General features: G+C 42.7%; 2 protein-coding genes across 3 annotated transcripts; both read right to left on the bottom strand.

The window, feature by feature from the left end:
• Positions 1–655: 655 nt before the first annotated feature.
• On the bottom strand, positions 656–2,431 carry LOC135987561 (antimicrobial peptide THP2-like). Its single transcript, XM_065632549.1, has 3 exons — positions 2,374–2,431; positions 1,438–1,558; positions 656–742 (listed from the first exon to the last, which is right to left on the bottom strand). The coding sequence occupies exons 1-3, from the start codon at positions 2,429–2,431 to the stop codon at positions 697–699; spliced, it is 225 nt and encodes a 74-aa protein (XP_065488621.1). The 3' UTR covers positions 656–696.
• Positions 2,432–22,410: 19,979 nt separating this feature from the next.
• LOC135987587 (gallinacin-9) lies at positions 22,411–26,557 on the bottom strand. 2 transcript variants are annotated; one of them, XM_065632587.1, is made up of 3 exons: positions 26,473–26,557; positions 24,245–24,374; positions 22,411–22,653 (listed from the first exon to the last, which is right to left on the bottom strand). In XM_065632587.1, exons 1-3 carry the CDS (start codon positions 26,528–26,530, stop codon positions 22,638–22,640), a joined length of 204 nt encoding a protein of 67 aa, XP_065488659.1. In that variant the 5' UTR covers positions 26,531–26,557; the 3' UTR covers positions 22,411–22,637. The 2 variants fall into 2 exon arrangements, with proteins under 2 accessions (XP_065488659.1, XP_065488660.1); XM_065632588.1 differs by lacking the exon at positions 22,411–22,653 and having other exon boundaries at positions 24,241–24,374.
• Between the last annotated feature and the right edge of the window lie 1,117 nt (positions 26,558–27,674).

Below are 27,674 nucleotides of genomic sequence, written 5' to 3'. Positions count from 1 at the left end.
AAAAAAGCAAAACTTACATCCCCTGCTGTGAATATACAGGATAAACAATTTCTGGAGGGAAAAGAACAGGCATAAATTGTTGCACTATTAAAAAAAAAAAGAAGAAAATAGGCCTACATCTTTTCCAGGATGCTCATGGGCATCTTCCAGAAGCCAGAACATTGCTGACATTTCAATAGATGGTGGGTGTCTGGGCTTTTAGCTATTCCTATTTCTCTTTTCCCAAGAAAGTTTTCTGCATAGTAAGAAAAAAAAAAAAAGAAAATAATTTTGTCATCTGAACACATTCCCACAAAAGGAAACAGGATTCTTTCAGCCAGCTTATGTCTTGGTACTGGAGGGCAAGGTCTTCAGTCCATGTCTGTCTAACCCTGAATGGGTGTGTGTCTCAGAAAAGCTCAAATTAAGGAGCAGTTGGCACAATAAATTGCTGCCCTCCAGGGTTTGTTTGTCAAAACCCAGGTAAGATTATCACCCTCAGCCCATGCAACAAACACACATGTTTCAGTGATGTGAATGCTAAGCAACAACAATTTATTCAAGAGCAAAAGCAATGCAGACTACATTCAGATTTACTCTACATCATGAAGCTTTTTGCATTAAAAATGAAAGGTGCATGAAGCTTTGCAGGAGGATCCAGTGGTTTTAGCAGGAAGGGTATTCAAAGGAAATTCATAGGTTTAGAAGACATTTTCATCACTCTTCTATGGAAGGTTCGTGAATTTTGTGTAAATCCCATGGCCTGCAGAAAGAAAGAAAAAAAAATCAGATTCTTTTTCTTGTGTTCCCTCCCTACTCACTCTCAGCCCAAGCATATTTTCCTCTTGGATATAAATACTTTCCAAGTGTGTCATGTGTAGCCGTGCTGGGACTGCCCTGTGCACTCATACATGTAAGAAGAACTCCTATTGCTTCAGGAAGAGCAGGGAATTAAATTGATATGTCTTGGTATTGGGAATGCATTCATTCCTGAGCGAAATAAAAGGCTAACTTTCAAATGATAATTTCTGTTTACAACACTTGTTGCACATTTTGATGGCACTCTAAGACCTGTGTTCACTCTGCAGTGTAACCAAATTCCCCTCTGTTCCCCATACAGCCCAATTCTGCAGAAATCAAACCCTGATATTTTGCTCTGGAGTGAGATCTGTAAAGGGGTCAAACAGAGCTGGGACAGCACAAGGGTGGCATCTCCAACCATAAATTATCCTTCTTGATGGGGCAGATCATGGTGCACATCTCAGGTGAAAGAGCACTGTGGAGCTTGACCTACATCAACGCTTGACCTACGTCAACGCTTGACTGTCCTCATGGCATAATAGTTTTTTTTCGTTATATCCAGTCTGAACATTCAGTAGCACCTTGGGGTTAAGGACACAGACAAAATAGATTTTTCTGCTCATACTGCAGATAACACTTGGTGAATATCAAACTCACGCTTTGCAGCAGGAGCGGAACCCAAAACAACTTCCAACTCTGATCAGATGGATGGGACATCTTCCATAGTGACAGGTCCCTTTTCTACAGAGAAACATCTCTCGCTGAGGTGAAGAGAAACCTGTAAAAATAACAAAAAATTCCCTTCCCTCTCATTCTGCAAGGCAGGGCAACGAAGTTGTAGTGCCAGGAGGGTCTCCCATGCATTGACCTGCCTTGAGTACCAACTTGCCTTAAGGACTCTTGCCCAGATTTGGCCATGTTGAAAGGCTGTGTAAGAGGTCAGGTTACAAAGCAGGTCTACACCTTGCAGAGCTGGGATCCTTAGCTCACAATGCATCTAAATGGATGGCCCAAAAGTCCGGGTGGAGAATGATACCCACCTCCTGACTCCTTGTCCTTCACCTTATGGAAAAGGCTCAAGATCCAGAGGCTTTGATACTGTCTCCTATCCAAAAATGGTTGGCCAGGCTTAATTTTCATGTGCATATGCACTGCTGAGTGTGCTGTTATCCAAAGATCATGGCCACCACAGACAATATCTCATGTTTCTAACACCAGAGAGTTTATCACAATCTTTTTAGGAAGATACCAGTAGTGAAAAAAATCGCTTTTTTTTAAGAAGTCAGAATTTCATAGAATGTCCTGAATTGGAAGGGACCCACAAGGATCATTGAGTCCAACTGGTGTCCCTGCATAGGACAACCTCAAAATTCACACCATGTGCCTGAGGGTGTTGTCCAAATACTTCTTGAATATTGTCAGGCTTAAATTTCTCCACCTTTGAAAGAGTTTCCATAGGGGACCACAGGCACTGAGCTATTTGATTAACACCTGCTCGGTTTCTGGCTATTTTAACCAGCAGTGGTTAAAATGTGCTGGGAAGTTCACTTCAGGTGCACAAAATCCCCTCCTAGCATCTCTTTTCCATCTTACCTGGAGAAACCTGGAGTGCCAAGAAGAGGAGAGAAAAGAGCAAGTAAAGGATCTTCATGGCTGCAGATTTACTGTGTCACTGTAGGAGAAAGGACCAAGAAAGATCTATGACAGACAGTCCCTGGGATCTACAGTCTTCTGAACCGTACAAATATGCTGTTAATCAAAATGTCATTTATATTGCCTTTTTCTTCAAAGTTTCAAAAACATCCGGTCAGACCCATATAACATCATGACCACTGCGTGAGCATTTCTAGGAAAAGTAAATATATATAGGGCACCATGCTTTGAGCATATGTGATCATTAAGTTATTTTAATGGTATGATTGCTTGTATTTCTTTCACATTTCTCAAATAGTTCTTAGCCAAAATGCAATCATGACTTTATTTTTATTCGAATGTTTTATCTAATAATTTAACAACACTAAGCAAAATGAGGTCGTTATATAGTCAAACTTACAAACTTCAGAAAAAAAATGTTCATTTTGCAATGGTAAAATTTATCAAGAAATAACAGCTAAGATCAACTTGCTTAAAATCTTCAGTCTTAGTCTACAGGCATCAGTTCTAGAATGGAAATGTACAATCAAATCAGCTCCCATTTGACAAATTAAATTTGAAAAGCAAACATGTAATGTCTTCATTGAAAGAGTTAATAATTGAACTAATATCAGCAAAATGGGATAAGACAGCCTAGAAGAGGGCTTGTGGTTAAAGAAGAGGTAGTTAATGTCGTGTATCATGGCATTAGAAAATCTTCTGATCTGTCACAAATCATATTCTCTTAAGAAAAGAAAGGAAATAATGTTGTGCTAAAATGTATTTCTGCAAATGGAATGGTAGAGAATGGCTCAAAACAGCTTTGAAATTACCATTATTAATTTAGACAAATTTCTGTATATTTGAAAACATCAGGACAAACAAGTAGGCAAAGTTAACAATTCTGAAAATGAACCAAATTTCTTAACATAGAGACATAGGTAAAGAATATATACTGTTTTTCATCAAAAAGACCACCAGTTTCTCTGAACACAGACTTCTGTTAAGTAGCCTGACCCAGCCAGATTTTTTCCTAGGAGTTAGTAAGTGAAGTATTTTTATCAAAGTATTCTAGGGATTAGTATATATGGAACTACTTATTCAAACTGTGCACAATTTTTTAAGTTAACAATTAACCTTTTTTAATAGCCTAGAAGTTTAGGTTAATAATGCAAAGAACTGAGAAGTTACCAGGTGTCAGGTGAGTCCAGAAGCCACACAAGACCTGCTCTTGGTCCCTTCTCTCCAGAGGGCTTTGGCTGTGGGGCTAAGAGTCCCTTTATAACGTGTTTGCCGAGGGGAGTGACAACTTCTTTCTCTTCTCAGTAAGTACACACTGAGCCAATCAAAAAGTTACCCTTTTATTTTTTTTTTTTTTTTGGTGGCTTTTAATGCAACCAGAATCACGCTGCTTTTCATTTCCCAGTGAAAAAGCTGGGTTTCTCTCTGAACCTATTGAAGTTTTTCTTCTGGAAAACACCAGGTTTTTCATGCAATACCTCTTGTGACACTCCAGTTTGTGTAAGACACGTTAAGCCACCGTGGTCTGTGTCAAACATCTTGGGACATACGTTGAACTGTTCCTGCTTAGGGGCAACATAATCCATTGCAATACAGAGCACCTGCATGCTCCTCTGCACTCCCAGTTAGTTTATTTTCTGTTCCATAAATGAAGAATTTAAGAGCACAGAATGGATGTATGAAACTAAAACAAAGGTCCATTGGCTTAGTGTTGCACGGCCAGTAAGGATGCCAAAGTAAAGAGCATAAAATGTACAGAAATAGGGTGAATGTATCATCATTATGTCTCTGTACACCCGTCCAGCTGGTGGAAAACACATCAGATGAGGGAAATTCAGTGCCAGAGGTTGTCTCTGAACCCTCAGGCTGCAGGACTCTTGACTGAGCATTTTTCCATGACTCCGGCTGATCTTCTTGTACTTCTGGCCTCAAGAGAACCTTTCAAAACCATTTTTGATCTTGGAAATCTTCCATCCTTCAGCCACCAAAGCTTTGAGTTCCTGATTTATCTTCCTTTTTATCCTTTAGGGGAGAGTTAAATTTCAACCAAAGGTTCAACCAAGCGAGCATCTCCACATAATACTAATCCTAAGATCTGGGCAACAAATCAGTACATTTACAATCACACAGTAGCAAAACTCATTCTGATTACTTATGCAACTACATCAAAATTCAAGAACCAAAATATCAGAAGGATGAGAGGCAACATATTCAAATTACAATACGGGAAATTCCAATTACATATAAGGAAAAAAAAAAATCTTTCACAATGAGAGTCGTCAGGCACTGGAACGGAGGCCCAGAGAATTTATAGAATCTTGATCCAAATAGAGATATTCAAACTCAATTGGAAAAATCTCTAAGAAACCTGGTCTGTCTTTGTTCATTCAGTAGTAAAATCCAAGCCAAACCAAATACATGAATCCTTGTAATGAAGATCTGAGGAGTGTCAGCAAAATCTCTAAGGTCTAGTGATCCTTTCCTATCTCCTGATCTTCTATTTCACCGAGTCACTTGCTGACATACCCAATAACTATCCAAAGACACCAATACTGAATACTTTTTCAGATCATATTTTACTTTACACCTCACTTCAGTCAACAAATATTGTTTATGCGATATTTTAAGATGACACCTGAAGTACATCACAATAGGTTATGATACATTTGCTATTTTGAATGACTAGTGTTTCTAATTGACCACTATCTCTGCAAATGACACCATGTCTTACAGATCATTTATTATCCAAACTAAACTGAAATATTTAAATTTCTTATTGGCTCCTCTGTTTAGTTATTAATATTAGTGGTGTGATTTTTTTCAGTACTTTGACATTAATTTTTTAAGTATACAAAAGTGTGCACATGTGCATACATACACAGACAGACATAGATATATATGCATGTGAAAACATGCCTATAAATTATTTCGCTTGAAAGCATACTCTGATAATTGAGATATAGATTTTTATTTTCTACATATTTTTATAAGTGAACTTAATTTGCAGTAGGAAAAAATGATAGTTGCATTTCTGGTGTGTTTAAGAACTTCTGGCCATAAAGCAGAAAACGGAGGGAATAAAATTACAAAAGTTGCAGTTACTTCACACCTTGCCAAGAGTTTGCGGTTGGCTTGCCTACCAACTGCTAGTGTTACTCAACCTGATTCCTCAAGGAAACAAAGACACAACATTAATTTTTACCATGTTTGAAGTCCTACATGCAAGCAACAGCTTGGCTTTAATGTTGGGCATTCTTGACACTATTGATTATAAATTCTACATCGTCACTCCCGTTGTTTCCATCAAAATACCTCTGTCTGGAGATGGGTAAGGGAGAAGCAGAGGATGGATGGAGCACTTTTGCTTGTCCAAAGATCATAACGGTGAGGCAAACCTTACTGAAATTTTGGTTCATGGCTCTCAGGGTCAAAAACCTTTCCATCCCCACTTGCAGCTCCTGTTCGTAGGAGCACGAGACAGTCAGTGAGTTTTGTATGTCAGGAGGGACATATCAGTGTTTTACCCTTCACAATCTCAGTGTTTTTCTCCAGTGTCTTTTGCTGATAGATCTGATTTACACTAGGATCACAGTAACACCAACTACACTTTCATTTACCCAGGATACCTGGATAGGAAAGTGCAAGGGATCCAGCCCAGCTAAGTTGGGCAGCACCTCACAATCATTTGGCTCTTGACAACTTCTCTATCCAAAACACCATCTACTTTCTCACCATTTTCAGTGCAGAGGGACAGGGAGTCTTCATGGAGAGTTTCCTTCTGTTTAAATAGTGTGTTTCTTTAGTATTCTTTTTTCACCAAAGTTCAGAAGATGATCCAGTTATGTTTATCTCCACAGCAAGTCTTCACTTCTGATTCTTCAAGTTAGAGTTCATCAACGATGCCACACTCCTCCACCCATTTCAGGTCCAGATCATGGAGCCTTCTTTGGAGGACGACAAATATTATGATGGGGCCAGAATTTTATTATATGTAATAATACAGTACTCGGAGTCTTGGCACTGGAACTGAAAGCGCTGCTCTGCCTGGTGCAGGTGGGATGCACCATTGAGGGAAGCGTCTTCACAATGAGGCTGCAGAGTATCATGAGTTTCATATTGAGATGTTTGGGTAATTGTGCCAAGATCACTTCCCAGAGAGGAAGAGGATCTTACCTCCATCTTAGGAGTCGTATCTAGCACAGCAAATGAAGCAATTAGGAGCAAAAGGGAGAATCTCAAACTCTGCTCCTCTCCAAACCCACACATCAAGCCATTAGGAGTCAAAACCATCTCAGTTTGGTGATGTATTTGACCGGGCACTGTTCTGTGCACGTTCAGCAACTGCTTCTGAGAAGATAATGACCAAATCATTATGTTGCACATTCATAACTTTTGGAAATGTGTTTGCTAGTCTCTTTCTCTTTCCTTCTTTGTATATTTTTTTCTGGTATGTGTCACTGCCAAGGGTCTGATGTTATCCAAAATATACTTAGTTTTACCTGGCTTGAGATCCTCTCAGAAGTGACATTTCTCAGATGCCTCTAGGTTCTCTGAAGGAAGCATCTGGAGATATCTTGGCATTTTCTACACTTGTAGGCCGCGATGGCAGGGAAAAAAGAGACAGAAAGCATGTATTCTGTCTCTGACACCTCTGTCAAAAATGCCATAATACCTTCAAAAAGCAGCCTGGAAGCTACCAGAATGTGTACCTGCTGGACCATGAAATCGTCACAGAGAGAAGTTAAGTTTCATCTCTGACAAAGATACCATGGTCACTGCAGGAACGTTGCAGGAGTATGGTTGTTGGGAAGCAGAGAATGAAATGACCTCCTTTTTCCCTGGGAGTGTAGCAGGGTGCAAGTGGAGAAATGTCTAGCTGTAGAAGCCACCAGTCCACCTGTGTGTTACTGCCCATGGTACAAACAGTTCTGTGAAATATCCCCTCCTTCCCTACAAGAAAACCCACTCAAAGTTCAACCATATGGATGCCATCATAACAAATTTTATTAAAGAGGGGGAAAGAAATAATTTCCACAGCATTGCCTGGTTCTTATTTATGGTTTTGCAGATGCAGAATTTTTCTTCTCCACAAAGGAAGATTTTTAGAACTTTTCATTGCAGCAGGAACTGGTGTTAACAGGAGCAAAGGGCTTAGGGTGATTCAGAGGCCATTTGGTAGAAGCAGAAGGGATTTCCAAGGAGAATCCAGGGTGTCTTCAGTGCCATCTCCACCCCCTGCATGGTGAAGAAGAGAGAGTCTTAGATTACTCACCAATAGGTTTTCTCAGTGAGGTTCTCATTGTTTCATGGCACCAGAGCAGAACCTGCCATGGAATGCAAAGACCCCTTGAGGACCCCCTATGCCAGCGGGTTTGGCATAGGAGAAATGGGACAGGAGGGTGTTTTAGAGGACCTGTGTCTCTAAGATGTTGCTCTGGAGAAAAGATAAGGAGGATGTCAGCCATTGCCACAGTTATCCCTGCACTTCTACATACCTTTTGCAGCAAGTCAATCCATTAGTACATGTTCCAGCCCAGTAAAATGGCCGTCGACATATCCCTGCGGTACAGATTCCATTTTGGGCTACACAAGGATCAAATCGCCCAGGAAAGTAGTGTTGACCTACATGGTGGAAAGCGACCAGTCATTTACCATGAAAGTAATCAAAAGTGGGTGCTGTCTCTCTCCTCTAATTCCTCTCTCTACCTACTTCACACCTCACCTGCAGCTGCTTGGAGCATCATGAAGAGGACAACCAGGAGCTGGTAAAGGATCCTCATGGCCACAGCTGGGATGTGAATTCCTTACCTATAATGAGACCTCAAGACCAAAAGACACTGAATGGAGCATCCCCTCCTGACTGGAAGACAAGGAACTGCTTAAAACATGCCTTGAGCAACCAAACCCAAAGCCTTATAAAACAGAATGGACTTGAATGATGGACAAAGTGAAAACTCTATCTTTGGAGATATTCAACATTTCACCAAATATATGTCTAAGCAAACTAACTATCCTTGCTCTGAGCATGAATTCAGACTAGAAACTCCAGGACTCCTTTTCAACCTAAATTATTCTGGGATTCTATGGTGCTTTGGTGGGTTTTGTTTTTAATATTGGTCTTACTGCACTGAAAAATTATCTTCCAGACCTGTACAACACCAGACAGACTACTGTGGTACTAACATAGACCCATGAATTATTATTCACCCTCAACCTACTGTGGCTCACAAAGCGTTCAGAGACCAAGCCAACCATTGTCCTTGAGAAAGTCTGAAAGAAACATTTGGATCTCTCGAACATCAATTAAGGTGACAACTCAGAATGTTACAGGGATTCAGGCAGGATATGTAGTCCAAAATGCAACCCTGAATGTCTGTGCTGGCCAGATGCCTGTTTCTGTAGGAAGCTGGACATTTCTTAACCAACAAGCCCTCTGTCTCTGATGCCTTGAGTGAAGGTTTCTGCTTCTGTCCACTCCCCTCGGAGGTCACCAAACACAATTTTCTCCTGCAAGCCCTGCAAACAACCCATGGTTCATAGAATCATAGAATGTCCTGAGTTGGAAAGGACCCACAAGGATCATCAAATCCAACTCCCGTCCTTGCATAAGATAACCCCAAAACACACAGTGTGAGGGCACTGAGGTTCTGCAGGACACGTATAGACTGGACGCAGTCACTGGAGGAATGAGAAGGAAGGGGTTAATGAAAGCAGAATACTCATTAGACTTGAGATTAATGAAAGGAAAAGAAATGTATGAAGATGAAGAAGTGAGCGTGCCTGTCCAGAGGCAGGCGAAGTTACCAGTGGAGGAGGTGGAGGTTCACCACTGCTGTCCGTCTGCCTTCTCCAGCTGGTGCCCCAGACCCAAACATGTCTCTTTATATAAAGGTTTAGGGATGCTGGTCGTGCAGTCACAGGCCAATGAAAAAAGCCTTTTCCAGCCAAATTTGTCCTGTACTTCAGCGTCTTCCAATGAGAGAGGAGGGCCTGCTTTGAGTCTGCTTTCACCGCAATGCCCCTGAGCTTTGTGCAACCCATCTTTGACCATCCAAGTTGGTGTAAGATACGTTAGGCCACAGGGTTACGTAAAATACCTGGGAATGTGCAATGACTGCTCCTTTTTGTCCTGCAGGATCCTTATTCTGCCTTCGGCACACAGCTTAATTGTCGGATTTGCAGCTGCAACACAGTTGTTTTTTCCCTTCATAACATTTTGTCCTTTACATCTCACCTTCTGGTTGTCTTATCTCCACCTCAATGCAAGAATAAACATTGCTTTCTTTTTAGCTATCTAATTACATAACTAGTAGTTTAGTGCATAATGAAATTCTGATGTATGAAATTATAACATAAATACAATCTTTCCAGTAAAATTTTATAATATCTCATATTTTCACTTCTAATGCTTCTATGGATTACTCTTGATTTTTTTTCCTGTTGTTTCAGTGTCCTTCCTGATATGAACTTTTACTCAATCTTTCTCAGGCTGCCCAGCATCTGGCAGGGTAATCAGCACACTTGCCTATCTCATGTACGTTTCTCGAATTCTCTGTAAAAGATAAGCAGTTCATTAAGAAGAAATATAATTTCTAGTCCTTCCAGTTCTGACTGGCCATCAGAAGTCACACATTTTTTCTCTATATATACGTGCATGTATGCTTTTATATGCATATTATGCATTGATCAGTGTATATGCAGATATTTAAATGCTAAATGTTGTCAAGATTTTACAATTTCTGAGCCATGAGCACATTTGCTGTTACTCAGTCTAAGTCCTTTCTGGGACACAGAAGCAGCAGTTCCTATTTCTGAAGCCCTTCTGCTCTAAGTCTATACTGTATGAAGAACTCCATCCTCTGTCAGGGCATTTTATTGACATTTTATTTCTCATAATCCAGGTGACTTCAGCAAATACCCTTAGGTAGGGAGGATGGGTATCAGATGGATAGGAAGCGCTGCTGAGGCTTTGTCTCCTCTTCCATGGCAGTGACCAATTTGCTGGCCACGTGCTTTTAAACCCCTGAAAGTCCACCAAGTCAGCCATAGTACGGATGAGGAATTATCTGTATTTTTATTTTCACAGGGAACACATTAAAAAAAAAATCTCTGAATCTCCAACTTGGATTTTCTTGGTGAATAAAGCCACATGAGGAGATTTTTGGCATGGAGAAAATGCAGATCTCCTTGTTACCAGCATCTATTAGTGAGCAAACCTTTCATCCAGGTCTACTTTAGTCTGCCAGCTTTATGTGGTTTTCCAGTTATTATAAAACCAACACAGTCTCTTTCTGTGACAGCAAAAAATGTTCTTTCTTTCCACCTTTCCTTATCCTCCATTCTGACAAGATGCCTCATCCCTCTTCCTTTGGGACCTTCCCACTCTTCTGCACTACCTCATCTCCTCTGGATGTGTCTCTGCTTATCCCACTCTCTGCTCCAGAAGATTTACACCTCCACAATATCAGCGAATAGTTGTCCATGAGCCAAGAATCCAAAGTCAAGCTGCTCTCAGCTTGACCATCAGACACTTTGCTGTGCTGTGTCCCACCAAGCAGGCGGTCTGGATCTGTGGTGCCCTCATCTGGAGGCTGCTGCCTTGCAGCTGGGCATGCAGTCCTCCCCAGTTTAAGAAGGACCAGGAATTACTGGAGGGAGTCCAATGGAGGGCTACGAAGATGATGAGGAGTCTGGAGCATCTTTCATATGAGGAAAGACTGAGAGAGCTGGGTCTGTTCAGCCTGGAGAAGCTGAGAGGGGATCTCATCAATGTTTATAAATATCTCAAACTGAAGCATAGGAGGTACCATCTGAACATGAGGAGAAACTTCTTTGCTGGGAGGTGCCAGAGCCTGGCCCAGGCTGCCCAGAGCGGCTGTGGAGTCTCCTTCTCTGAGACATTCAAACCCGCCTGGACCGACCTGTGTGATCTGCTCTGGTGACCCTGCGTGAGCAGGTGGGTTGGACTGGATGGTTTTGAGAGGATCCTTCCACACCCAACCATTCTGTGATTCTATGATCTGGTGTTTTAAAGGGGAGAGCTGAGAAGAAGCTGTGGATGCACGGAGGTCACCAGAGGTCTGACAGCACACGACACAGGTCACTGGTGGCATCCCAGCTGTGAGGTGCCTCATGTTTGCATAAATCCCCATTTTTTTCCCCCCCAAGGCATTTTTAGGTGTGCAAAGACAGGATTAACAGAGAGGTTAATTCATTACAGCTCTTACATCCAGCTTGCTCAGCTCCTCAGCATCCTGGGTCCCACTGTGGACCTGGGCTGGGGCAGACCTTAGCATCAGGTCACAGCAAGCTGAAACCTGGGCTGCAGCAGAAGACTACAGAGAGTTTTATGGAGAGACAGAAGTAAAAGCTGTAGGAAAATAACACTGAATTATTTCCTTCTTTCTTCCCCATACCACAGTGCTTGGTTTTACAAAACATATATAGGTACTCTTTTTCAAATAACAAACTGCAGCCTTGAAGGGATGCTCCCTGCCAAGTTTTACAGCATGACCCAAGGGAGTGGAACTCCCCATCTCTATCTGGGACATTTCATTCATTCTAATTCCAGTTGTTTTTCCCTATTGACAGTTACACACCTGTGTCTACCCTATTCCCTTTGGAAAAGTGTGTGGCTTGAAAAAAGCAACACGGACTTGCTGGCACAGGGTAGAAGAGTAATTTTCTGGATAGGGCTGGTGCTGGAGATGGGAGCTGAGTGGTGTTGGGTTTCATGGATATTAATTGAAATGATGATGTTAGGCCAGAACAGGAGTGCCCAGGGACTGTCTGGTTATGGTTTCTTTATGTAAAGGAAAAACTAGATTTGCCTTAAAATATACTGGGACTATTCCTGATTTAAGCAACCCAGCACCACAGTAACTCAAAACTTGCACGAGTTGTTGCTGTCCTTGAATTGGGCCATGTGTATAAGAAGTGCTCAATACCTCCTTGGACTAAAGGAAGAGGTGAGACCTAAAACTTTTGTGAAGTTCTGGAGTCCTGAATTTGCCCTTTGCAGCAACTGTGTCTATGACATGATGTGCCACTGTAAATACAAACAAACATGTAACAGAATAGATGTTGCTAACAGTGCTGCCAGCTTCCCCTGGTGACTGCTGCAATGCTTTATAGACCCTTCTGGACCATGTAACCAGGAGGACCAGAAACATTTCTGCCCAGGAGGGATGTCACGCTTGAGGGAGAAAGGGGATGAGAACAGGCTGTTTCACCAGGACTCTATGTGGACAATTTTAAGAAATCTCAGTGCTGGGAGTATCTTCTTCAAGATCAGCTATCAGCTTTATGATGTCATGGTCAATGGAGTGGAGTCTGGTTGGAGGCCTGTATCTAGTGGAGTGCCTCAAGGGTCAGTTCTGGGGCCAGTACTATTCAACATATTCATCAACGACTTGGATGAGGGAATTGAGTGTACTATCAGCAGGTTTGCTGATGACACCAAGCTGGGAGGAGTGGCTGACACACCAGAAGGCTGTGCTGCCATCCAGCGAGATCTGGACAGGCTGGAGAGTTGGGCAGGGAAAAATTTAATGAAATATAATAAGGGAAAATGTAGAGTCTTGCATCTGGGCAGGAACAACCCCAGGTTCCAGTACAGGTTGGGGAATGACTTATTAGAGAGCAGTGTAGGGGAAAGGGACCTGGGGGTCCTGGTGGACAGCAGGATGACCATGAGCCAGCACTGGGCCCTTGTGGCCAAGAAGGCCAATGGCATCCTGGGGTGTATTAGAAGGGGGGTGGTTAGTAGGTCGAGAGAGGTTCTCCTTCCCCTCTACTCTGTCCTGGTGAGACCTCATCTGGAATATTGTGTCCAGTTCTGAGCCCCTCGGTTCAAGAAGGACAGGGAACTGCTGGAGAGAGTCCAGCGCAGGGCCACAAAGATGCTGAAGGGAGTGGAGCATCTCCCGTGTGAGGAAAGGCTGAGGGAGCTGGGTGGCTTGAGCTTGGAGAAGAGGAGACTGAGGGGTGACCTCATTAATGTTTATAAATATATAAAGGGTGGGTGTCACGAGGATGGAGCCAGGCTCTTCTCGGTGACAACCAACAGTAAGACAAGGGGTAATGGGTTCAAGCTGGAACACAAGAGGTTCCACTTAAATTTGAGAAGAAACTTCTTCCCAGTGAGGGTGCCAGAGCCTGGAACAGGCTTCCCAGGGAGGTTGTGGAGTCTCCTTCTCTGGAGACATTCAAAACCCGCCTGGACACCTTCCTGTGTAACCTCATCTGGGTGTTCCTGCTCCGGTGGGGGGATTGGACTAGATAATCTTTTGAGGTCCCTTCCAATCCCTAACATTCCGTTATTCTGTGATTCTGTGAAAGACTGGACATGAGCCGGCAATGTGGGCTTGCAGCCCAGAAGGCCAATCGTATCTTGGGCTGCATCACAAGGAGCGTGGGCAGCAGGCGGAGGTTGGTGATTCTGCCCGTCTGCCCCGCTCTGGTGAGACCCCCCTGCAGTGCTGGTCCAGCTCTGGGTCCTCAGCACAGGACACACATGGACCTGCTGGAGAGGGGCCAGAGGAGCCCCAGAAATGATCCGAGGCTGGAACAGCTCTGCTGGGAGGACAGGCTGGGAGAGCTGGGGGGTTCAGCTGGAGAAGAGAAGCTCCGGGGACACCTTATTGTGGCCTTTCCATACTTAAAAGGGGGCAAGAAAAAAGATGGGGACAGACTTTTGAGCAGGGTCTGTTGCAATAGGACAAGGAGTGATGGTTTTAAACTAAAGGAAGGGAGATTCAGGCCAGACATGAGGAAGAAATTGTGAGAGCCTGTCCCAGGTTGGCCAGAGAGGTGGTGGATGAACCATCCCTGGAGACATCCCAGGCCAGGCTGGACGGGGCTCTGAGCAACCTGAGCTGGTGCAGATGTCCCTGCTCATGGCAGAGGGATTGGTCCAGATGAGCTGTGAAGGTCCCTTCTGACCCAAACTATTCTATGATTCTAGGATTGTGTGATTTATAGTTGCTTGAGTGCCCGGAATGCAAAGGCATCTCAGATGTCTACCTTAGACAATTTAAATCTATGTTTTGGTCCTAGCTGCATTAACTCTCCATGTACGGCTTTGTCATACAGTTGTTGAAGCACAAAAAAATATTATTACTGCTGCTCTGTAGATGTAAAGCTGAATTCCTGCTCTTTGGTTCCTTGAGCAGCACATTTACCCTTATATTTCAAGGGCTTTGGAGGCAGCTGGCAAGTCTTCTGTTTGCTTGTGTCTTCTCTGAGCTCGGGGGTGTCTACAATTGGGAGAGCTGCAGCCCAGCCACCGTGCCCAGAGGGAGCAAGGGGCAGTTCACTGTGCACAAAACAGCAGGCAGCAGCCATGACTTCCAGGCAGGTTTTGTCCAAGTCAGCTCTGGGCAGGTTTCCACAGGGCTGGCCAAGGCCACCCGATGGACAGCAGGGCTGTTCACCAGCTGGATTTCATGTTTTTTGCGAATTTGGGATGTGCCATGAGGACAAGTGTTGAGCAATTGTACCAAAGGTCTGTCATCCCTTCCTGTCATTTGCACAGAGGACACTGGAGGAAGAGGATGGCAGAGAGGAGGTGAAGGATCTTTGTGTCTTCGAGCTGGCTGAGGACATCCCATAATCAGAGGTAAGCTGCGTCATGATGGAAGCAATATATAGACACAGGGTTTAACCCAGTTGCCTTCACGAAGACGATTCGGGGGCCTAGAACACCTTTCTTATGAAGTGAGACTGAGAGAGCTGGGGCTGTTCAGCCTGGAGAAGCTGAGAGGGGATCTTATCAATGATTATAAATATCTCAAGGGTGGATGTCAGAGGGTGGACCAGACTCTTCTCAGTGGTGCCCAACAACAGGATGAGGGGCAACGGACACAGACTGAAACACAGGAGGGTCCATCTAAACATGAAGAGAAACCTCTTTACTTTGAGGTGCCAGAGCCCTGGACCAGGTTGCCCGGGGAGGTTGTGGAGTCTCCTTCTCTGGAGACATTCAAACCCACCTGGACACAATCCTGTGCAATCTACTTTAGGTGTACCTGCTTTAGCAGGTGGGTTGGACTAGATAATCTCCAGAGGTCCCTTCCAACCCCAGCCAGTCTTTGATTCACAGACATGGAGAGCAATTTGTGATGCTCTGGACTGTTGGAGATCTCCAACTGGGGAGACCAAACCTTGCTGGAGCAGCCAGGGTGGACAAGGGGGACACAGGGGCATCTCAGGTGGCACTTGGCTAAGTACCAGCAAAAGAACTGAGACCTGGATATTCACAGAGGACAGGAGTCTGTGGAAGGCTGAATGATAAAAAGCCACCCAGGATTTAGAAGAGTCCTTCCACACGTCCATATTAACAACACTATATACATATATATAATGTGGATTTGCTAGGAGGACTGTGGAGAAACATGAGAGTAAGAAATGCCATCATTATGGAATAAATGTAAATTTAAATAAACAATTACTTAAATTAATATCCTGACTATTCCCGAGTAAATCACATATTAGAATATCTGGATTATTCTTTTTTATTCATATCTTCTTCAGCTAAGATAAAATATAAAGCAGTTTAGAAAATTCAGCTTTTATTTCTCTCAGAATATTTATATATTATGAATATATACATACATATACACAGGCATAAAAATATATATATACAAGTATATAAGTGTTTGCATATATTCTCTGTACAAAAGAACATGATTTTTAGGGCTCCACACAGTATCCCTTTTGTGAGTTTTGGTAGCCAAAACGATATTGAGTCAATAATAGTGTACTGTAATTAAAATAACAGATAGTTTAATTACCATATTTAAGAAATTGAAGGTAAGTTTACCAACATGTATAACAACAGATACAATTCATTAATTGATTATCTTATTCCCGTCTTGATTTGTATTTGAGCTTTGATCTGTTTTGTACCCCGTTGGGCAGCTAACACAGGCACAAAGTGGGAAACAGGAGGAAATACTAATTTTATCCTATTTTAAGATCCTTTTCAGGATGTGACTTGTTGTCTGTCTTCTGCTTGTCTGAATTTACTGAGGTGAAACAGACCCTAAAAGCTCAGTTCAGAGCTCTGTGTTCCTGAAAACACATGTATGGATTTAATGTTCCTAGTGTTTATTTCCATCTTTTTACATTTCATCACTTAATAAATAAATTTAATTATTTAAATATTTTTTTAAAAGGAAAGAAAAAAGCTCAATCATAGAAACAAATGCTGCTGCCTACTGTAAAACACATACACATGTTCCATGAATTAAATTATACAGGAATGGGATTTAGTAAAATAACTATCTCTGGGCAATTAAAGTGCCTATTTGGATTTTTCTTATCATATCACTTGGACCCAAGTAAATAGGTTTGCAGGCTCCTGTGACACAGACACTGAGGATTTCCAAAGGAAGTACATGTCTCCCACCTCCCCGGATACTCATTGTCATCTGCATCCAGCTGCCGAGGCAAAGGAAATCCCACACTCCTTCTCTCTGGACCTGACTGCGTTAATGTGATTTTTTTTCAGAGCAAGGACTGGCATCTTGTCCATTGCTGGTGTCCACAGCAGATTGCAAAACACTGAGAGCTTTGAGGTTGGACTGTCAGAAAACATAATTCACTAACATGTCAGTGCTGGGAATCAGAAGACATCAGGATAATTAAGAAGAAAATCCATAAAACCCTGCTGTCAGAATAATTTATGTCTTGTTGACTGAAGAAGGCTGTTGAAGAGAAATTTCAGTCTTAGCTCTTCGTTGCCCTCTTCTGGAAGGCAGGTGACCTGCCTAGATGATGCTGTTTAGATGGCCGTTTGGATTACAAGGATGTTGGGTTCTTTTCTAGACTCTTAGTAGTACGACGATCAAAACACAACATCTTTTTCTGGGCTCCCCTGGGTGACTTCAGGATTGAAGCAATAATGGTGCTGCCACCAGTCATTCTGGTCTAAACCCTCTGGGAGTGCAGAGGAGCAGTTTGCCCAAAACATTTTATAGAAGTTGTTTCTTTTGGCCACCTAGCAAATGGGTACCTCCCTAAAACTTTGATTATTCAAACAATAGTTTTTTCCTCTACAGTGAGTAGAATATAGATGTGGTAAATGCGTGAAAATTAAAATATTCTTGGTGCACAGGTAAGCTTGCTCTTAGAATCATAGAATCATGTTGCTTCGAAGAGGCTCTTAAGATCATTGAGTCTAACCGTTAACCCAACACTGGCACTAAACCATGTCCCTAAGAAGCTCATCTACGTGTCTGTTCAACCCCTCCAGGGATGGTGACTCCACCACTGCCCTGGGCAGACTGATCCAACACCTGACAACCCTTTCTGGGAATAAATTTTTCCCAATATCCAATCTGAACCTCTCCTGGACCAACTTGAGGATGTTTCCTCTTGTCCTATCACTTGTTACTTGGCAGAAGAGACTGATGCCTCCTTGCTCCAACCTCCTTTCAGATAGTTGTAGAGAGCGAGAAGGTCTCCCCTCAGCCTCCTTTTCTCAATCTAGACTGGGTTCTCAACTCATCTTTGCTCTCAGGATGCTATCTACAGCTCACGAGACCTATTGGGAGCTTTTTTTTTTTTTTTTGAAACTCTTGTGCAAAAACTGAGCTTCTCTAATGTAACGGTTTAGGTGCTGTGGTAGGTACCTCCAGGCTTCAGAGAGGACCTGTCTGCAGTCAGCACCAGGCACCGTGGCCTTGGGGTGGTCCTGTAGGATTAGGTCCCCGCTGGAGCCAAACCACCAGTTTTCAGTGCATGTCCTAGGATGCTTTTTTCACAGCCCACGATGGATCAATATGTTGTACACAAACCAGGGTGGTGTGAGGTGCTTTTCGGAAGAGCCAGCTCACGAGCCAGAGAAAGGGGAGGGAGTTCATGAGCGGTCACCATTTGTCATCAGCTGCTGGGAAGTGACATTTCAGCTGCTGGGAATGGATGGCCAGCTGGTCTGTGACAGCTCTGTCATCAGCAGGAATGCATAAAGACAGTTTTTTGGGGGCAAGACACCACTCTGTGAAGCTCCCCATTGAGAGGAGCCAGGTAGGACAGACTGGCCACTGTGACCCCTCTCCTGAAGTCCTCTAGGGTGAGCTGAAGGTTTAGTTTCCACACCAGCTGCAGCAGATAAGGAGAAAAATACATGTCTTTTTGGTAATATTCTTTGCTTCTCTAGAAAGCAATTCATCACTCCGAGACGTAGAATTTTGCAGCTTAATTAAATCCTCATAAACTATTAAAATGTACGATGTTTGGTATTTCGGTAAGGCATTTGGCTGATTGCTACAGTCAATAACAGTGATTCTGAAGGATTATGGTATTCTGTATAATTTTCAAAAGTTAATTAGAATCTGCAGGAAGAAATGATGGTGAAGAGAGACTTTGAGGCTTTCAGCTGGCATGTATCACAGAGTTGTTATGGACAGAAGGGATAGATGGCTCCTTAGCTTTTTCTGTAAAGATGTTTTCAAGGACTTACTACTGGTTTGTAAGCTACGAAGGTGGCTAACATTTAAATAAAGTTTCTGAGTGTTTACTATCCAGAGAAACTAGAATAGCTAAAGTCATTATCCACACATATCGGAAGCAAAATATGTGATAATTGAATAAAATTGACATTTTAGTCATTAAGTGGGTTGCTACAAAAAACAAAGCATGGCACCATATGGGCTGCCATGAAGAAAGTTAGCTTCATCCCAGCCAGATCCAGTATGGTTACTCAAATAAAAATGGATAAAACTCTAAATGGAGGCATCGATGATTTTGTGCATGTAGCAGCATTATCCAGAAGTTATAAAAGGGATCTAAGAAAAGTTTGTTTATTTTATAATACTTGGATAAATTTAGAGGAAATTCATTCTTTTTCTTGCTTTTTAAAAAAATTATAACATCCAGGGCGTATGGGATTCAAAAACAGGAGACTTCACGGCAGCTGGTGTAGGCTTTCTTTGCAGCTGATGGAAAGAAAGTCACAATATTAATCTAATTATTTTAAATTTTATAGGCACAAATACATTTTCTTGGTTTTATGCAATGTGCTTTCAAATATATATTTCCTCAACTAGATGTGTTCAACAGATTTATTCTAGAGCATTATTGCATAAATGACCATTTTTATTAATAAAATGCATCTTATATGTCATAAATGGCTTTTGGATTAGGTGATGGCAACTGCAGGACAAATGCATGACCTCTTTCTGTTTTTTTTTTTTCTTAGTAGCTGTTGTATTTGGCGACACTGAATTTGGACATGAAGATCTTTTTCCTTTTCTTTCCTGTTCTCCTCTTAGTGCTCCAAGGCACTTTAGGTAAGAGCTACATAAAATCAAAGGAAATGCAGAGGAAAGACCGTGAGCATGGAGAACGTAAAATAGAAGCAGAAATAAGATGAGTTTTAGGCCCTTTTCTCCCAGACCAACTACCAGAGTGCTGGTCACACTTTAGCATTGAATAGACACCAACTGGGTCCATTGGATGCACTGAACCCTCCCACTTTGGAAAATAAGATAATTTAATGATATGGATGGGGTCAGCCCACAGACTGGGCTGTTGCTGTTGCTTTATGACCCCAAGTGGTTCTTAGTCTTTTTTGGGAAGGAAAATCTGTTTTGTTTGTTTGGTTTGGTTTGGTTTTCACAGGTTTCATGCGTGCACCAAATAATGATGAGCAATGCAAACAGGCTGGAGGTACCTGTTCCACTGACCACTGTCCTCTACCCAACACGAGACCCTTTGGACGTTGCCAGCAAGAGGTCCCTTGCTGTCGGACAGTGGTGAGTTATGGATTTGATGAAGATCAGGTGTTTCTTGGGTCAATGGGCTTATTATTCACTTTCACACATCCAGACCACTCTTTAAATGTGAAATTCCTCTAGTGCAAGCTGGCAAACGAGCAGAGACTCCATATAGTCCAACACAGGGTTTCCTGAGGATTTCCTCACTAGTTCCCCATGCACCATTAATGACATGAGTGCCTCATGAGAAAGATCACAGTCAAATCTCTTTGGCAGAGGTAAGTCATTAGCTAGAAATGAACTCTTTGCTCTGCTGTTCCCATTAGTTGGTTCAAACTGGTCTTGATAAGTCACACTGGCTTCAAGGATGAGATGAAATGGTCTCAAGTTGTGCCAGGGGAGGTTGAGGTTGGATATTGGGAACAATTCCTTCCTGGAAAAGGTTGTCAGGCATTGGAACAGGCTGCCCAGGGCAGTGGTGGAGTCACCATCCCTGGAGGGGTTTAAAAGATGTGGAGATGAGGTTCTTAGGGACACGGATTAGTGAGTGTTGAGTTAATGGTTGGACTCGATGATCTTGAGGGTCTCTTCCAGCCAAAATGATTCTATGATTCTGTGTGCATCAAGCAGCAAATCAAACATCTGTACCTCTCCAGGAGGAGGCTTTCAATCAGTGCCTTTCGTGCTTCTTATGCAAATCCTTTCCTAGTTATGAGTACAAAATCTGAAAGTTTCTTTCCTTTTTTGCAGTATGATTAGTGATGGCTGACATCTCAGACTGGCTAAAGCAGATCTTCTGGCAATTTAGGAGATGCATTATCCCGTTGGAAAATCTGGAATTTTGAGCTGAAGATATGCATTTATCATACACATGCACACATCAAAATATGAACAACAGCAGAAAGAAAACAAACTCCTCTACAAACAAACTTAACGACTTGAAGAAATTCCAAAGCAATTCTTGAACCATCTAGAAAAGTAGCAATATTTATATTTTTTCTAAAGTGTTTTTCTGTTGAATCTATGTTGTGGCCAACAACATCTATCCCAAAGAGCAGATCACCACGATGCGGAGACCTGTCTCCATGAGAGGATGCAGAGCAGGTTCTTCCTTTGGCCTTCAGAACAGATGTTCATTATTTTATTTTCTTTTTGGAGTTAGCAACAATGTGAATAATTCTAGAAGACAAAATCTCCAGGAGATACTGAATGCTCAGCTGGGGTGTCCACATTTCGTAGTCTATGTATCTCAATAAATTTTAATAAACTTGCTTAAGAATACTTGTGTTTGATCCTTATATCTGTGAGGAGTTTTCTTGGTGTTTGTTTTTACTGGAGGTTCTGTCTCTTATCTCACCTGGGCTCAGCATGAGATGTGATCTGCAATAAAATTCTCCAAGAAGAGGAGAAGAAACCAAACCCACATATCATCAGGAATATGCCCTGGTCCTATTATTATTAGGTTGACCAGTAACAGTAAAAAATATCTTCTCCAAACCGACTGTGATTAGCCTAGTAGCAACCTGCCACACACTGACCGTGTTCAGGGCCCATAGCTGTTATAAAACCATCCGTAGCACTTGTGGCATGGAGAACATGGATACTTTTAGTCATCCCTTATTTCAAATCCTTTTGGCCTTTGCATTAGCACTCTGGGATGTTAGGGATGGGGAAGGGAGGAGAAAAGAAAGGGGAGATGTATCTAGACCTTGTAACAGCAGGTGCAGGGACTCCAGGTTGAGGGACATTCAGCCAGCAGCCTCCAGACGTCATGATGTAGTGATAAATATTAATAGCTTGACTAGCTTACGATCCGGAGAAGTAAAATCCCATTGACATGATGCTGGTCTAGACTAAATAGAGGCATCGGGAGCAGAATGACATGAGTGTGACAAGATGGGTTCAAGACTTAAGAAGTTGCCCTTCTGCCACTCCCAGGTTTCTTTACATTACCTTTCCCAGCCCTTCAGGTTGGGCTAGAAGATGAAACCCTGTAGAGGAGCGGAGGAGTGATCCTGCCTCCTGAACCCCAGCCTGGTGCCCTGGACTAGGATGGCAGAGAGAATGGGTTCTAGTGCTTTTTGACTTATTAATAAATATGTTGCCACACAAATCACTGCAATGCAGACACTCTGCAGGGCAATTTAACAGGACTCAATGACACATGCACTTAAATTAATATAGTTAAATAAACTTCATTTACAGGTTGATTTTTATAGACAATAAGAACAGCAAAAGCCGTATATATAAGCAAATGTCAGTAACGTGGTTTCACAGTGACTTGCTTTTATTATAATTGAAGCTGCAAATCTCTTGATTGGGGTGCAAGAACTCCTCCTCTGATCTTCTCGTGCTCCTAAGCGTCTTCATCCCCATGGGAAGGCTTCCCAGGTTTGCACCAAGGCTGGGATCCATCAATGTGAAAAACAGAAGATGTCTCAGATGCCCAGAGCTCTCGTCTGTGTGGTCAGTGAGGTGTCAGTTTTAGGAACTGGGTGTCCTGCAAAGAAAAATCAGGTGCATAGATACTCCACTTATCTCCATCCAAACAGGTAAATTATACCTGGCCGTCTCAGACTACCATAGACATAAAATGACACATAGGCCAGGGGAGGTTTAGATTGGATATCAGGGAAAATTTCTTCCCGGAAAGGGCTGTCGGGCATTGGACCAGGCTGCCCAGGGCAGTGATGGTGTCACCATCCCTGGAGGGGTTTAAAAGGCACGTAGATGAGGTTCTTAGGGGCATGGGTCAGTGCCAGTGTGAGGTTAATGGTTGGACTCGATGATCTTGAGGGTCTCTTCCAACCAAAATGATTCTGTGATCCTATGGTTCTAGGAAAGACTACCAGAGATCCTTTTCATATGGATCACTGACCTGTGTTTCTGGCCAGGAGACAACTCAGATAAAACAGATGATGTGGATGCACACACCACAGCTATGCAGCTACAGCTGCTGATGACCCAGAATACTTGACAGGGTAGAGTTTAAGAGTAAAACTATTTTAGGAATAAAGAGCTGCACTGAACAAAGTGGCTCATCCTCTCACTTTCCTCCATGCCTTTTTTCTATGAAAAAGGGTGACAAGGTTTCTCACTTTTTTTTTTTTTGCTTCCTTCAGCATGTTTCATTGAAACCCAATTAGATTAAATAGAAATGCAAATATAATAATAATAATAATTTTAAAAAAAGGAATGAGGTCCAAAAAAGATAGTTCTGTTACAGCTCCTTTGGTATGAAATGACACCAACTGCAGAGCTGGACCACAGCATATTGCAGAAACACTCTGCATGGGATATCTCCTGCCTGTGTGGGTTGAGGGGGAGTCACCAGAGGTGACTGTCTCAAGTCATTTGTGTCCACTCTGCTTAGTACAGGCAGAGTTCGAGCGTGATCTGGTTCTGCCCTGGTACCAGACTCATGTTGGAAGAAGTTATTAGTGATAATTAGTGATTAGTGTTCAGCCTGGAGAAGAGAAGACTTCGTTGAGACTATATTGCAGCCTTTCCGTACTTAAAAGAGGCCTGCAAGAAAGATGGGGACAGGCTTTCGAGCAGGGCCTGTTGTGATAGGACAAGGGGTGATGGTTTTAAACTAAAAGAGCGGAGATTCAGGCCAGACATGAGGAGGAAATTGTTGACAATGAGGGTGGTGAGAGCCTGTCCCAGGTTGGCCAGAGAGGTGGTGGCTGAACCATCCCTGGAGACATCCCAGGCCAGGCTGGACGGGGCTCTGAGCAACCTGAGCTGGTGCAGATGTCCCTGCTCATGGCAGGGGGGGCGCTGGGGGAGCTGGGAAGGGCCCTTCCCACCCAAACTATTGTATGATTCTATGATATATGGTATGTTATTAGCAATATTAGATGTGCAAAGTCCAGGTTACTCCCTGCTCATCATCATCTTCTCCTTGTGGTTTTTCAGAGAAAGCAGACTGGTATTTTTGACACCACAAGGCCCAGCAATTAAAGGTTTTTTCTGGGGGGATATAGGGGGCTGGAGGAGGTGACCTGTTTAATCCTCAAAAGGGGAAAAGCCCAGTAAGCCTATTTACTCTTGCTGCAGTGGCATGTCTTAGGAGGAATTAATCTTACCATTTGCAACATCTCAGCTTTGCACTGCGGCAGGTCCCAATGTCAACATTGGGACCAGAGCACGCGGCAAACGAGCAGAAGCCCCGACTTTGCCGGCATGCGATGGTGTCAGCATCTTCTTGGCTGTAAGCTGCAGAAAGAACCCAAGGAAAAATTCACACTCATTTGTCAAGGGACAAGCTTGGAGAGTTACAGCATCAGGTTTAGCTGCTGTGGTATGTGGTTTCCTGCCACAGTGTCTGTTTTGTGATTGAGGTAACCTGATCACACCTTCTTAAGGTCTTTACATCCATATGAAATGCAAACTAGACAGAAAAACAGGTTATAATGCTAGATAACTGTCTGCTTCCTTAGCATTTTTCCTGAAGACATGTGCTTGCCATTCCAGTTATGCACAGACATACTATGTTATATGAAAAAGCCATAGGAGACACAGAAAAATTGTATTTTAAAAATTAATCTCACATTAATCTCAGAAAAAAAAGTGATGATATAAAAATGTCCAGAGTTTCTTCAAACTTTCAGTTCAAGTTTCAGCAAATGTAAAGCGTATTTATGAGTCATAACCCTGATCTCCTACTTTGAATATCTTTCTTGCAGGAAGCATTGAGCCTCGTGATCATGAGCAGCATGCTCACAGGAAACCTGTTCACTGTGTTACCATGTTAAATATCATACAGTTAACACAGATGGCATGAAGCTTTACGAAACCAAATTTTTAATCACAGTTGAACCAATGGAACTGACATTCGCTTGACTAAAATACATAATATACTTAAATATACACTGTAAAATAAAGTCAGTGACTTGTTGCTAGTGCTGCATATGGTTTAGTGAGATGCTATGCTGGTTCTACTGTGTTGGTATGTTCAGAACTGAAGAGCCAAATGTTCTGGTGGTGGCAAAGGCTGCAGCTCCGTCATCATCAAGGAACTGCCTGGGCTTATTCCAGCTGAAAAAAAACAGCCTCAAGTCTTAGCATTTCTTGTTCATTAACATCAAACATGTTCCCACTGGGATGTTCAGCCTGAGATTCAAATTGTGTTATTTTTGTATGTTTTAAATCTGTCTTTTATATTGCCCAAAGCCTTGTATATCTATGCCCTTATCAGCTGCCCCAACTTCTTGCTAAGCACAAGATCATCTTACCCGGTACTTTCTGTGCCAACCTCAATTCGCAGCTACCATCATACTGGACTCTATCGATAATTTGAAAGGCATGCAAACTGATCTACCACATTTCAATCAATTTGTTCTAGTGGTTCTCATGTCTTTTATCTTAATCATGTTATTCAAGCATTTTGTGTTGCTGATTTCACTCAGCTGATTTTAAAGAAATCATTAGACATTGGTTTTCCTTGTCTCCTCGATTAAAACACTGTAAAGTGTTATGGGTCCTTTCTGTGCATAGGTCTTTATGAAGAGATATAAAATAACTTATTTTCCTTTCCCAGAAACTCTACTGGGATTACACCAGCCCTGCAGCCACCTCAGGGGCCACGGTTTGTTTCAAAATCGAGAATAATTTTTGTGATGTATAAAATAGGAAAATCCAAGAAAGCATTCCAGAAGCACACAGTGCAGACTTTATCTAAAGCTCCTACCAGTGCTTGCTTTTGGCTTAAGAGGTTCTACATTTCTTCATTAAGTAGAAAGACATTTGCTTGTCTAGGAAATTAAGTATAAACTCGAGAGTATTGCAAACCACATCAGGGATGGAGATAGTTGAACCTTCTGTGAAGTCCCCCAAACAGCCTGGAATTATACAGGTAGTCCAAACTTTCTTAATGCAAATGGACAGTATAGAGTCCAGGCAAAGCCTCACCATCACAACTACTTTTCTTTCCAAAAATATAGGAGGTCTACTAATCTAGAAAACACAGTTCAGGAGGTGGGGGTGTGAACGTGAGAAGGCAAAGCTCTCACATTGCAGGATGGTGTCCTAAGTGTCAGCCTAAGAATTGCATGAATACACAGGAGCATCTTTTTTCCACCACATCATCATGTGACAGGAATGCAAGATGTTAGAAAGAGACCATCAAGAAGACTACCAAGGAACTCAACTCAATAGCTTAAAAATTAGGACTATGACTAGGGAAGAGGCCTTCTAATATGAAAGTCATGGAGCCCAATAGCACAAGGATTATCTGAACCTCAGCACTGGGCTTTAATGGGCTTCTCTGCACATGCACCTTTTTAGCCTCCATCTCACCTATTTTCAGTCTTACCTGGAGCAGCCTGGAAGAGGAAGAAGAGAACAGCAATGAGGAAGAAAAGGATTCTCATGACTGCCAGCTGGTAGTGGTGTGAAGACACTCAAAGATGGACAGAAGCTGATGCTTGAGGCAGAAGATGCCCAGTCCCTGTATTTATAAAGGCTCTGGGATGGAGCATTGCAGAGAATTAGGGGGGCGGAGGAGCAATTGTCTGAAGAACAGCGAGTTCATTGCCCTATTACTGTAGAGACCGATGATGTAAAAAGATGTCGCAACCCAACACATTTGAAGATGCCCGACCTGAGCAATGACCAAATCGCGCTGGCTGGCCTGAGCAGCCAAATCCCTCTGTGCTTGCACACCCTGTGCCAGCTGGTGGGCTGCATCCAGGGAGGACACAGGATTGGAGGAGAATGGAGGTGGGTTCCTGTGATTTGCAATACTGTCAACCGTGCAGATCTGCTGATGTCCCATGGCTCTTTGCCATGGTCTTGTGTCAGCCTGTCCTCCCGTCATCCACCAGGCACAGTGAGCGTAGTGTGAGGTTAACATTTGCATTCGATGATCTTAAAGGTCTTTTCCAACCAAAATGATTCTGTGATTCTATGATTCTAAAGGCAGGACAGCTGGTCTGCAAGGCTGCGTGAAACAAGGAGGCAACAAACCCTCCTCCTTGAATGCAGAAAGGCATCAGAGCTTCAGTCCTTGCTTAGAGTGGAGTTGTAGGGCTGCAACTGAAGAAGGCAGGGTAGGGGTGAAAATGTGTATATTCCTTATCCTGGCTATGAAATCTGCAGACGTGGTAGTAGCTCCAGTCTCCCAGATGTTCTTCTAGAATGATTCAGAGCTCTGTTACTCTCTGCATCTTATATTTGTCACTTTAGCCATGGAGTTGTACCAAAACTTGAAGAAGAAGTCATCAGACAGAAAGGACTGGAAGGGACACTGGTGTGTATTGTGCTACACTATCACAGGAGACTTCATCCCAATTCCCTTTTGGCAATCAACTAAGCTCTGTCCTGAAAATGGTGAGGTTGTGTGGCTCCCTGCTACTACAGTCACTGAATTCCCATACTGTACTCTGATGGCATGAACCTTCTTCCACAGTCTAGCTTTTGTGGAGAGTCTAAACCTCCTCATTCTTTGCCCCAAAAGACTTTGTTTTAGTAACATTTTTCCTTGCTGCTAGTCACCTTCCTGACCTGGTTATGAAA

The sequence above is a fragment of the Caloenas nicobarica genome, chromosome 3 (genome assembly GCF_036013445.1).
Source record: "Caloenas nicobarica isolate bCalNic1 chromosome 3, bCalNic1.hap1, whole genome shotgun sequence".
NCBI classification, from domain to species: Eukaryota; Metazoa; Chordata; class Aves; order Columbiformes; family Columbidae; genus Caloenas; species Caloenas nicobarica.
The sequence above is the reverse complement of the archived record's forward strand: the minus strand, read 5'-3'. Positions and strand labels throughout refer to the sequence as shown.

Bases quoted from the DNA above. Each gene is read 5' to 3' on its own strand.
- LOC135987561 (XM_065632549.1), bottom strand. From the start codon at position 2,431: ATGAAGATCCTTTACTTGCTCTTTTCTCTCCTCTTCTTGGCACTCCAG. The intron at 1,559-2,373 runs GTAAGATGGAAA...TTATTTTTACAG, and splicing joins GGCACTCCAGGTTTCTCCAG to GTTTCTCTTCACCTCAGCGA. The intron at 743-1,437 runs GTGAGTTTGATA...TTCTTTCTGCAG, and splicing joins TTCCGCTCCTGCTGCAAAGC to GCCATGGGATTTACACAAAA.
- LOC135987587 (XM_065632587.1), bottom strand. From the start codon at position 26,530: ATGAGAATCCTTTTCTTCCTCATTGCTGTTCTCTTCTTCCTCTTCCAG. The intron at 24,375-26,472 runs GTAAGACTGAAA...TTCTTTCTGCAG, and splicing joins CCTCTTCCAGGCTGCTCCAG to CTTACAGCCAAGAAGATGCT.